Source organism: Arachis hypogaea, chromosome 16 (assembly GCF_003086295.3).
Source record: "Arachis hypogaea cultivar Tifrunner chromosome 16, arahy.Tifrunner.gnm2.J5K5, whole genome shotgun sequence".
NCBI classification, from domain to species: Eukaryota; Viridiplantae; Streptophyta; class Magnoliopsida; order Fabales; family Fabaceae; genus Arachis; species Arachis hypogaea.
The window spans coordinates 36,279,896-36,293,489 of record NC_092051.1 but is presented as its reverse complement, the minus strand read 5'-3'; the positions used below and the strand labels follow the sequence as shown (position 1 = coordinate 36,293,489).

General features: G+C 32.8%; 1 protein-coding gene across 1 annotated transcript; it reads right to left on the bottom strand.

The window, feature by feature from the left end:
- Positions 1–6,401: 6,401 nt before the first annotated feature.
- Positions 6,402–9,005, bottom strand: LOC112757000 (uncharacterized). The gene is made up of 4 exons (XM_025805599.1): positions 8,242–9,005; positions 7,569–8,166; positions 6,802–7,526; positions 6,402–6,717 (listed from the first exon to the last, which is right to left on the bottom strand). Exons 1-4 carry the CDS (start codon positions 9,003–9,005, stop codon positions 6,402–6,404), a joined length of 2,403 nt encoding a protein of 800 aa, XP_025661384.1.
- Between the last annotated feature and the right edge of the window lie 4,589 nt (positions 9,006–13,594).

Here is a 13,594-nt window from a genome sequence, read left to right as displayed (position 1 = left end):
GTTCTATTTTGTGTTTTTAAGTTTAATTGGTTGTTGGTTTTTTTAATAAATTAAAGCAACTTACGTAGTGGAAGAACATAAAAGGAATTATATATTTAAAAATTTGGATTAAAAAAAACTACATGACATTTGACAGTGGTTACAAATCCGCAGCTATATTACAAACACAGCTTTTTGACAGATAGCATTTTACAGCGGTTAACAATCGCTGCCATCTAAAAGTAGGCTTGATTACGTTTTAATAGTGGTTAGAATCTCTGCCAAAACATAGCGCGGCAAAATACTATCTAGCTAAAGGTTATGCCGCACCCCTATCTTTCAGCGGGTTGGCAACCGCTGCTATCCGTTTTGCAGCGGTTAAAAATCGTTGCTATCCAACTCCATAACCACCGCTAACTGCCGAATGTGGTGTAGTGTAATAGTCTAACTAATCCTATTCAATGCTTTGAGATTTCTTAGAAAATATGGCTCTTTAAGGAATTTTTATTAAAATATAATATTTACTGAAATATATAAACAGTGAAAGATTTATCGATATACATAATGTGTCACATTTAGAATACTGAGATCCATTGAAGTAAAAATGTACATTTTGGATAGTCAATTACCAGAATAAACAATGAGGACATTACATACACTACAAGAAACATCGTTAAAATCGATGGCCAAATCGACGGCAAAGCTGTCGATAATACTAAAAATCGACGGTAAAATCGATGATGTTAGCCGTCGCTTTAAAATGTGTCAATTTTCAAAAAGCTAATAAAATCGACAGATTTTTGGGTTGTCGATAAACTTTCAATAAAATTGACGGCTACTGTGTCGATAATATAATTTTAAGATTTTTACATATTTAATAAAACCGACATGTTGATTGTCGATAATATTATCTAAAATTGACGACTCTTGTGTCGATATTTGATTTATTAAAATTGACAAATTAGCTGTCGATTTAATTATTAAATTGTCGACATATTCTCCATTTTCTTTTGTCTATTTTACTTTAAAAATCGACAACATAGTCGTCGATATTTGTCAATATTAAATTTAAAAAGCGACAACATTACCGTCAATTTTAATAGCCATATATTATTAGTTTTTTTCATATCTTGTTTCTCCTTTTACAAGATCTCCAATATATTTTGCTTCTACTATTAATATTTGGATCCATTACTTGCTTCACTAGTAACCAAAGAATCCAATCATCTTAACATATAAATAAGTGTGCCCAATAGCTACATGAAAACACAGCCAAAATCCGATCTTCCAATTGTTCATAGCTACCAACTTTATTTTTATTTGACTGTAAACTAACTTAACAAATCATACTTTCATAACTCCTAATTGTATGTACCCCAAATACCATTCTATGGTGTGATAAATTTGCACTTCCAGAATAATCAATGTGTACATGAATGATAATAAGGGGATCTCCTTTTATAAATTGGCATACCAATTGAGTGATCGCATTGGTGTCTCCCTGAAGTGAGTTTCTCATCAAATAATATGAAATATATATTCCACCTCCTGGCTTCCAATTATCAATTTCAGATTTTTGGTTCTCCATGGAAGTTGCAATCCTCCATATCTCAGTGTTTGGCTGCACAAGATATTAAAGTAGTTACTTATGATGATGCACTTGCTTGGATTTAAGGAGAAAAAATCTCGCAATTTTCATCTATACAAAACAATATAATGGGTCAAAACAATAGTACCCCAAAATTATAGGTGATAATGCACAGGTCTTTTATAAGAATTAATCAGTATTACGAAAACGGTGTGAGCTTTTTGCCAATTTGCACACTGAAGAAAGTGATCAAGAGCTTTTGGCAGATCACCATTATAATTATAATAAATTACCTGCATCAAAACAAAGAGCTTGTATTACTAAAATATCATTCACTAGAGCTTCCAAAATTATTCAAGCATTGTTGAATTCAATGATCAACGAGGAAGATCAAGAAAACAAATTAATGCAGTTTTGCACAAAAAATTGTTATAATAAGCACCTCTATCTATGTCTAAAGAGTGGGTGTGTTGTATGAGACAAACATTAAAATCAAGGTTGATAGCAATGTGATAGCTTTATTTAAATCTCTAAATATTCAAGAAAGAAAACACTTAGAAGGAATATTGAGTACACATGCTCTCCTATTCCAATCATGACCCTGAGTGAATTAAACAACGTAGCTGAATCTTTTTACCATGGATTAATCCAATAATAATTAACACAAAATAGAAAAGAACAAAGAAACTAAGGATTTGAACCTTACTCTCCCATGCCAACTAGTCTTTTTACATTACTAGCATTTTGTGAAGTTGGAGAATCGCTTTGGCTTGAGTCTTTCTCTACTGTGAACTTGGATCATCCCATTGCAACATACGCAAACTTGGCAATGTTATTATACCTGACAGCATTATTAGAAAGTCTAATTTTTAAGACAAACTCAAACATGACTTGAAGCACCTTCCTATGGAACCAACCAAACACTGGCATTATTAATGTAACTTAATTTATAGCAGTGTGAATCTTCATCAACAATGAAGATTCTAACATAAGAAGATTCTAGCTGTGACATTTAACTTGAATAGAAGCATAACATTGCATAACCCCAAATTAAATTAAGTTTAGGATAAAACCAATTTCACATATAACATAGTTTTTGCATATACTAGAGTGAAGTTGCTAGCAGATCAATGTCTTAGATTGTTTCCCAACCACCCAGAATCCCCAAAACGATTAGGCTATGACTTATGAAGGAAAAGAAGATATATTTCATCCCTTGTAAATGACTTTAAATCAATCAAGATTTAGCATGAGCTGAAAGAATGAGCAAAGAAGGGAATACCAGCACTCACAATATTGATATCTAGACGAGAAACCATGGTATCAATCAGCCTTGGCAGCTTCTTCACCATTCAACTCAGAAGTTGTATCTTCAGATGTTTTACTCTCCTTGCCTACCATGAGCTACCCTGATTTGTCTTCCCATAAATATCTGCATAAGAACAAATATTTCCCACAACACTCCAATTAAAACGAGTTCAAGAATCAAGACAATAACTAAAAAAAATACAAGAATAAGCACTACCAATATTCATGAATCCTAATTCAAGTAAATAAGGTGAAGTACAAAACCTTGAGAGTTACCTTTCCTTGGAACTCATTAAGTGCTGAATCAGCTTGTTTCTTGGATTTGAAGGCCACAAAACCATAGCTAGACGACCTTCATAGTGCAAGTTTGCAACAAACAAATTAAATGTCACAGTTAGAATTTACAATTTGTTATGTATCTCAGTATCATTAATACCTACAATTTGCATAAACTACAATTAGAATCCTGATAACAAATATATTCAAGACAGTATTGCTATTAAATAATTAAAATCTATGTCAATGTTAAGCCATGATGTAGAACAATTATACAGAATAGCACCCTACCCACATGGTTGATGAAAATTGAGGAGTTCATACAACATGTACCTAAGAGTAAAACAATTTTGCCCAGAGGCTTATACAGAAGGCTTGCACATTACTTCTGTAATGACGCAGATGAGAAAATAGCTATCTCTTTCCTAATTTTTGCTTGACGTGTGTGCATATATTCAGTGAAAAAGAAGCAAACTAACTCATGGTTTTTATAGAAAGCATTCCATCTGTTTTACAAGCATCAAATTAAAAAACTTCAAAGCTTGAAATTCCTCTAAGCAGCTTCCATAACCAGTAATAGAGACTACTCACAAAAACACTAATATTATAAACTAATCACTACAACAATTCCTTAAGATAGCGACGCTTATTTTGCGGCAGTTTTGTAAAATCGCCGCGAAAAGACAAACTGCGACACATATAGCAGCGGTTAGAGGTTGGGGCTGCAATCAGGCCGACATTTAGCAGCGGTTTTGTTAAGGTTTTGTTAAAACCGCTACTATATTGCTGTCAGGTTTATATTTAGCGGCGGTTTTCTTCAAACCGCCACTATATTGCCGGTCCGGTTTACATTTCGTGGCGTCTTTTCGAAAACCGCCGGGATATGTCCGCCGGTGTCTTCTTGTTAGGCATTTTGCGGCGGTTACGTTTAAACCGCCGCAAAATACGTGTTACCACATATTGCATTGTTCTCTTTAGAAGTAACCATCTGGGTATAATCTAGTTAAGTGAAGATTACTATCTGAAGCTACATACACTTTTTCTACATTCGTTTTACGATAAAAAATTCACAAGTTACTTGTAACCTTTATATGTTACCTCATGTGAACAAATTTACCACTAAGATTTTCTTGATTACGTTATTGGCATTTAAAAATTGCATTCAATCATGGATGTAAAAGAAGAAAATAAAATCAAACTCTGATATTTATGAAGTTAAAATAAAGTTCTAGAGAGCATAAATCAAAGTTACTCCTCTTTGAAGTTATGCCTTACTAAACCTAAATCAAGAATAAACATGTACAACTGCGACCCAAATCATTAAACTAAGGAAATCAGCGTAACTGTTATAATAAAAGATCAAAATTTCTCTCCAACATCGTATTGACCCAGCAAAAAATACTCTGTTATGAATCTATGGGCTTCACGTTTTAGAGGATCTGATATTTCATCTCCATACCATGGCATTTTATTCCGATCAAAGCACCTTTTCTTAACATGTATATCATCTTGTTTATCCTGTTGGTCTTCTAAAGTTTCATCCTCTTCATCTGGAACCTTATTCAGATCAAACTGCATGGATCTATCGATTGCGACAGAGGATACATCATCTAAAATGTCTTCTGAATCACACTCTTCTCCATCTAGACTGTCACGAACTATTTCTCCAGAATATTCAAGTAAGACTGAAAATATCAACATGCACATAATAGAATGAGTATACATAGAAGAAATTGAGAACTCTGGAGTCATTAAATACTGACTTAGACAAAAAACCAAACTACAAGATGCTAAGACAATTTTAAAATAAAACGCAAATTTTCGACAATTACCATCACCCTTGTTAGTAGTTTGGGCAATTTTCTTAAATAGAAGCTCTGTAGCAATTGTTGTGTTTGCAGAGAATGACGAAAAGTCCTCATTTTTCATCGATCCTATTCCACCGTTATGTTAAATTCACTATTGTTTTCAAAACGTAAAACTAATGAAATTATATTGCTTAATACATAGCAAGATTATGAAAAATGCAACCCTAAAAAACACAACAACTGTAGAAGGAATAAAGATTTAACGTAAACTAACTTTTTCGTATTAAAATCGTTGAAAGAACCAAAAAGTATGCTTTTACTCATGAGAATTCACAATAACATAAATATTTAACTGCAAAAAAAAAAAAAAAAACTACACAAGTATAAAGTAACCAAAGAAAACAACGTACAACGCTGAGATTATTTAACTTAGTTTATGACAGAAAGATCATTTTTAAATTACATTAAAATGCTTCATACAATGCATTATGCAACATCATCGAAATTCTCTGAGGCATTTTCTATGAGGTCTTCTATATCTTCCTCCCTTGTCAATAGTAAATCTCCAATGTCACCTTTCGCTGACATGTTCAACCCTGGCTGTGGAGAAAAACCAACTTCAGCTTCTTCATTCTCTTCTCCCATGTCATACAAATCCCTTGGTTTCACATGAACCACAACACTCCATTCTTTAGCTACTTCATCATCCACATAGTATACAAGCTGAGCCCCTGATGCCAATATGTACGGTTCATCTTCTTCACGATTACCAGTGTGTATTGGACGAGAGAAATTAACGCTGGTAAGTCCCAAATGGTCTTGTTTGATGCCTCTACTAGTAGTGGTATTAGCCCAAACACATTTGAACAATACCACTGTGAAGGAACAGCTGTAATTTAATTCAATTATGTCTACAATTTTTCCGTAATATGGAACACCACCAACAGCTACTCTATCATTACGCATGCTTGCATAACTTCTTGTATTAGATGATACATATACTCCACTATTTTGTGTTTTCATACCGTTTTCCTTTGAGATAGTTCTAAACTTGTACCCGTTAACATTGTACGTCCCAAAACGTCTGGCCTAAATCATGGGACCGCACGCAAGCAAGTTCAGGTCTTTTGATTGAACTGTACTTTCCATAAGAACCTGGAACCACATAACATTCATACTTTATATTAAAATCGGTTTGCATATGTACTAATTCCAGGCTAAAAAAACATTAGTCAGGTTAGTATTCTGTCAACCTCATGCTTGAACCACCGAGGAAATTCTGCATGGACGACACTATCTATCTTAGCTTGCGACCTTGTCTGATGACGTATGCTTTGCTTTGTCTTTTCCCTAAATGTACTTTATTTGAGAGAAGAAAATTAGTCCAACTAGTCATCGGGAGAAAAGAGTTATATTGGTGTTTTAGAAATACATGCGTATACTTACTCAAGGAACGGAACCCCGGCATCGCAGTTGACTAGCACATGACGATGAGCTTGATGTTTTTCCATTGGAGTGAGTTCGAAATGCGAAACTACCCCTAATGCCTTGCCAGTAGCTGGGAACATACTCTCCCCCGAGTTATGAAGAATGTCAACAGGCTCATCATCAACTCGCCCTGGTTGGTTGATTCTAGTCTCAATATTATCCAAATACCTAGAACAGAAAGTCATGATTTCCTCAGATAAATAGCGTTCTGCAATTGAGCCTTCTGGTTGTGCCCTATTACGAATATATTGCTTCAGACGTCCTAAATACCTTTTATATAAATACAATAAAACGCTCAGTATATACACAATTAACTGAACTGAATGTACTAAAGGGGTTTATCAGTAAGCTAACCTTTCTATTGGATACATCCACCTATAATGTACTGGTCTACCAAGAGTAACCTCATCAACGAGATGCACGGTGAGGTGAACCATGACGGTGAAGAAGGATGGAGGAAAAATCATTTCCATCTGACACAAGGTTTGCATAACATGATTTTGAAGCTCAGCAAGCTGCATAGGGTTTATGGCTTTCCCACAAAGTTCTCGGAAAAATGACGACAAATTTGCAATCACATTGGACACCGGACTCGGAAGTGCATTCTTCACTAAAATTGGGAGTAATTGTTCCATCAGAATATGACAGTCATGACTTTTCAACCCATATAACTTGCGTTGTCGCAAATCAACACAACGAGCAACATTGCTAGAGTAACCATCTGGAAAGGCCACATTCTGCAAAGTCTTCAGGAATACATCCCTTTGTGAATTTGACATTGCAAATATCACAAAAGGATATTTACCACCTTCCCCCGGCCATAATTCAGGCCTTATTCCCATGCATTGTAAATCTCTGTGAGCTTTAAGATTATCTTTTGATTTGCCGCTATCGTTTAAGATAGTGAAGACTATATTATCACACACGTTTTTTTCTATATGCATCACATCGAGGTTATGATGCAACATCTGATCCTCCCAGTACGGGAGGTCAAAGAAAACACTCTTCTTCTTCCAATGTGAGTCATCTTCATCCGTATCCTGGCCATTGCGTCTTTTTTTGGATGTCACACTTGAACTCTTCCCAAATGAAATGTGCACATTAGACTATTACCTCAATACATCTGTTCCTGATAACTTCTTTGGCGGATCTCTACCTTCGACCTGCCCGTCAAATCTATTCCGGTCTAGTCTGTATTTGTGTCCCTGATTCAAAAAGCGTCGATGGCCCATGAAACACCATTTTTGACTGTCTTTCAGCCGATGTGGATTAGCATCCAAGTTACACGTAGGACAGGCTAACCCACTGTGCGTATTCCAGCCGAATAGGTTTCCCAATCCTGGAAAGTCGCTGATAGTCCACATCAGTACCGCACGCATCTTGAAAATGTTTCCCTCTTTGGCATCATAGGTCTCAACACCATCCCATAATTTCTTCAACTCATCTATTAAAGGCTGCAAATAAACATCTATGTTGTTACTTGGCATTTTCGGCCCAGGAATAAGCGTGGATAGAATGAAAGATGTCTGCTTCATGCAAAGCCAGGGTGGTAGATTATACGAAATAAGAATCACAGGCCAGATGGAGTACTTTGTGCTCATATTCCCAAAGGGATTAAATCCATCGCTCGCAAAGGCTAGGCGAACATTGCGCGGATCCGCCGAAAAATTAGTATACTTTGCATCAAACTTTTTCCATGCTTCAGCGTCCCTTGGATGCCTAAGGAAACCATCGTTATTAGACGCCTATTTATGCCATAACATATCACTCGATGTCTTGCTGCACATGAATAACCGCTGCAGTCGTGGTATGAGGGGAAAGTAACGAAGGGTCTTGGCTGCTATAGGTTTTCCATTTCTCTTCACTGGTACGTTGAGCCTAAGAATAGAGCCATTTTTAGTCTTCTGCTTCCATCTTGAACACCCACATTTCTTGTACCTAGTCAGGTTCGCATCATCACCTCGGTACAGCATACAATCATTTGGACAAGCATCTATCTTGGCGTATTCAATACCCAGCTTTCTTATTGTCTTCCTGGCTTCATACACTGTCTTTGGAAGTTTTGCTTGTTCGAATGCGTCCCGTAGTAAGTCAAGAATCATTGTCATTGCCTTGTCACTCACATCGCACATACACTTGATATGATAAAGCTTCACTAAAAATGATAATTTGGAGTACTTTGCGCATCCGGGATATAACTCCTGTTCTCCATCTGACAGTAGATTATTAAAATCCCGTGCCGTGTGACTTGGACCTTCATACAGGCTCGGTAACACGTCTTCATCATCTTCTGCATGTTCGATTGTTGTGATGTCCTCACTCCCATGTTGTATCGTGAAATTGAATGCCTCGTTGACCATTTGGTGCATTTGATTCACTTGGGATATCAGATTGTCATCTACTTGTCCCAATCCAGGTCTCTCTTCAACCGGCTTCTCACCATGATGCACCCAAATAGTATATCCAGGGAGAAATGGTCGTAACAATAGATGGTCATATGCATCCTCTCTTGTTTGCATAAGTTGAAACCCGCATTTAGGACATGGACACTTTATCATGCCATCAGAGGATGTATTCGCAAACGCAAAGTCTAAAAAATGGTTCAGTCCTTACCTATATTCCACACTACTCCGTGATTTTGAAATCCAGGTTTTATCAATATCTAGTATAGTATCAAAATATATCGAACTAATTAATAGTGACGTAAGAAAATATGATGAGAACAAACTGGTAAAATTTTGCATCCATCAGAATTATGACGATATAGTTTTAGCTAGCAACTTAGTTTTAGCGAATTACAATTGATATGAAATTTAAAATGATTTGCAAAATATAAAAAATATGCTTCCTTCGCTTACTGTCATACGAGAAATTATGACGAATAATACTCTCATAAAATAGCACCACATATAGTCTTATTAGCATTTTTTATGGTTTTGGCATTGTTATTATTTAGAGTTTGTCAATGTACTTCAAAGTGAACAGTGTGTAACTAATGTCTTTATCATTTTCTATACTATTTGTTATATATATATTTTTTAAGATTTTTTTTAATTTTTGTTTGACTTTGTTTATATGATTTTTTATTTATTTTATTATATTTCTTTTATTCATATGACGAATGTTGTTGATTTTTTTATTTTTTGTAGTGCTATAATTTTTTAGGTATTTTATTAATTTTTATGATATTTTTATTATTTTTTATTCATATAAATTCTTTTTGTTCTATCTTTTATTACATTGTATTTATGTTGTGTATGAATTTTTTTTATTTACTTTATTCATATGAATTTTATTTAGTTTTTACTGTATTTTTTTGTTTATATGATATATGTTGTTGGTTTTATGAAATTTTTATTATTTGATATCTGTATGATTTTTTTTCTATTCTTTGATGTACTCTATCTTTCTTTTATATTAATTTTTTTATTTTTTTTTTCACTTTGTAAAATTTGTTATTGTACTTATTATATACTACATTTATTATAAAAAATTTGTATAATATAAACTATGATCCTATAAAAAACGAAAAATAAATAAAAAAATTAATTAAAAGTAATAATAGATCCATAAATAATGAAAATTTATAGTCCAAAATAATTCTAAATCAAGGAGTACGGGTAATGCTAGAAAAATACTAAAATATTTTTTTGTTTAACATTATAAAATTTATAGTACACTCTTTCATATTTTTTTAATGTATTTATTTATTTATATAATAAATATTTTTTATATTGTTTTTGTGAGATCTGTTTTTGTATGTATATAAAAAAATAATTTAAATTAATGCCTCTAATATTAATTTTTTGTCTAAAATTAATTTTGATTAGTATAATCTAAACAACATTTATTTTACTATAATCAATTTTGATACAAATATTGCCAAACATAAATCATGTTAATCCAAACTTACTTTTCATCAAAATCAATTTTGTAAAATCACTTTTATGCAAACTGACGTTTGCAAACTGAAATCCAAACACATACTAAATCCTTTTATATATTGTGATAGAATTGGTTTTAGCAACAAAGAAAATTGAGCGAAGACAATATTTACTAGATTTTTATAACTTGCAAAAATTATTATACCATATAATAATTAATAACATAATTTTATACTAAATAATACTATTAATATTAAAATATCCTTATAATATAATAATGTTATAGGTTGTAAATTAATATACGAAAATTTTAATGGTTATAAACTATAAGCAATTATTGTAATAAATTATAATTAATATAATATTTATAATTATATTAATAAGGATATTAATAGTTATAATATTTATAATAAACATTATACAATAAATTATGATAAGAATAATATTATGTTCATTAATAAAGATATCATTTATAAATATTTATACGGATATTAATACATAAATATCTGTAACTATTATAAATTACGGCTATTATACGCAATTATGATTTTAATATATGTATAGGTATTATAAGTATAATAATAGCGATTTATAGTGTAATAAATATCATTCTTATTATAATTATTACTTATTTAAAGGCATAAAAAAATATACGATTGCTAATTATGGTTTGTCTGGGTTGAATAATCCCCCAACACGATAATGTTTGATTTTTATTAAGAAAAAAACAAAAAAACAATAAACCTAATGGACTACCCGCAAGCCCCACACTCCTCCCAGCCCCAACTCTGAAAATTGAAATAAAAAAGAAACAAAACCTAGCCGCCACCGCTTCTCTTAACCCCTTCCGCAGCCATCGCCCAGCGCAACCACAGCAGCCCTCACCGCTCTATAGCACCGCGTTAACCTCATCGTCGATTAGATTTGGATCTGTTTTCGTCGACGTCGTCTGGTTATCAGACGCAGGGTTGAAGATTCCTCACCGTCACCATTGTCGAGCTATTTCTTCTCCTCGCCGTCGCCGCCGAGTTCACTCTTCTCGTCGCCGTCAACGCCGAAGTCTCTCTTATCCTCACCGTCGCAGTCGAGGTCTCTGTTCTACTCGCCGTTGCCATGGAGCTCGCATTTTGTCGCCGTCAATCTCGCTCTCTGTCTCTCTGTCCCTTCCTCTGGTTAGCTTAAACACTGCCTGAGTTTGGTTTTTCTTGTTTTATTGATCTGTTCTTAATTAAAAAAATTACTGATTTAGTTACTCGGGTAGTGTTGAGATTTTATTTTTTTCTGCGTATTGTGAGTTGCTGAGATTGTCATCCTTTTATAATGAGTGTTTATCTGATGTCTCTCTGTCCCTACCTCTGGTCATCTATTCAGCATTATGCCCCTTTTGAAAAATTTGATATTGACGTTTTGCTTGATTTGTTCTCTTAATTTGGTGTTGATAATATTATTTGAGCTGCTGGGTTAAGGTACTGATAATGAATTGTATTTGACTTTGTGAATTTTGTTAATTTTTATATGCTATTGGGAACAAGTTTTGTTGGTGATATACTTTTTTTTCAATTAAAACCTTATTTTTTAAAGGGGCCTTTAATTTTTCTTAGACTGAAATTAGAAAAACTACAAAACAAGGTTTCAAATAGAACATACATGAGACACAGAAACACAATGTTACTTACCTGGTTGAAGATCCATTTACTTGGCTTTTGGTGTGAAAATTAATTACTTCAACAAACTGAAAAACAAAAAACGAGATTCGTCGTGAGAAATCAAAACAATTTAATGTGAAATAGTTTAAAGTAGCATATAGAAAAATATTTATAGAGAAACCCAATAAGAGGAGAACCAGATAGGTGAATTTGGCTTCAGAAATAATTTTTTCCTGAATTTATGTCAACTGATTGTAATGCTTATCAGTGACATTTATATAATTAAATAAGCACGTTTATAACATTTGAGAATCACAGATATTTATAATTGAATATTTCAACAAACTTTTGAAATTCAAACAGTATTCACTACTTTTAAGTTATCCTAACTGTTTAAGTCCATTTAAATTATGCAGGTGGTTCAGATTACATTTTTAAAAGAAGCAATAGTTATCTTGTTTAAGTTAATACGGTAACTTCATAACAGATTTGGTGCAACAAAAAAGGAACTGCATAATACAAATTTAAAAGTGATAAGAAAATACAAAAACAAACTATTTGAATTGATTAACGTTAAATCAATTTGTCAAATGTTGTTGTGATCTCCTCCTATTTCTCCTCATTTTCTATTTTATCCATACACCCCAAAATTTCTATATATATGAAACTCTCCTATCAGTTGCATGTCATTCTCAGCAGGTGAGAGACCTCTCCATTTCAAACCAGTTACGTGAGTTCAGTCCTCTGTCTCTTCGAGAGTTTTTTCCGTTGCTGAACATCCCATAAGATTGTCTTTCCGCAGTTAAGGTACATTGTTTTTCTTCTTTTCTTTATCTTACTTAAGATTTCATTTACATATCGTTCAACATTAAGTAATCTACAGTATCCAAATTACTCTGATTTAGCTTCATGAACCTCTCGTGTTACATTTCTGAATTGATGCACTTTTTTGCCGGAAGATAAAAAATTCAATTTTTTTATATCCTTAACTTGTTTTATTCTGTTTCAAAACTGCTTTTTGGGTATATTATTACTTGTATTAATCTCATTTTAATTCGACTTTCCATAGGCTACGAACGAAAAGAATATTAATTTATGTTCATATGAGTTCATGTTTGCGGGTTTTTTTTAATTGATTTACTTTGTTTAGGGCATTTTTTCGTTTTAATTATGAAAATATTTATTTAAAATAAATTTTAATTAAATATTATAAGAGATACACCGGTAGCTAAAAATCCAGTTTGAAAAATAATGGCAGAATATGTCACGAGATACTAATATGTGAAAAGAAAATTATATATTTATAAATTTTAGGAGCGAAATATGTGCAATCAATATGATAATCAGTACTAATATAAGAAAAAAATTTATAAAATTCTAAAAAAATAAAAGTATACAAAATTCTATTGAAAATATATCTGAAATCTTTATTTAACAGAAAAAACTTTATATTCTTTGTTCATCTATTTATATAGGTAAAGACTACTGTATACATAGATAAACGCTTTTCTTTAAAAGTTGTCCTTTGTTAATTAACAAAGAGGTAAAATTAGAAAGCAACTGCTTAAGTATTGTTTAATCAGCTATATATGTTTAAATTATATGTTGTACACCTTA

What these genes read in the sequence shown, in the direction of transcription:
- LOC112757000 (XM_025805599.1), bottom strand. Translation starts at nt 9,005, where the DNA reads ATGATAAAGTGTCCATGTCCTAAATGCGGGTTTCAACTTATGCAAACA. An exon ending in CTCATACCACGACTGCAGCG is followed by an intron (nt 8,167 to 8,241) that starts GTTATTCATGTG and finishes TGGTTTCCTTAG; the next exon opens with GCATCCAAGGGACGCTGAAG. An exon ending in AGAAGTTATCAGGAACAGAT is followed by an intron (nt 7,527 to 7,568) that starts GTATTGAGGTAA and finishes TCATTTGGGAAG; the next exon opens with AGTTCAAGTGTGACATCCAA.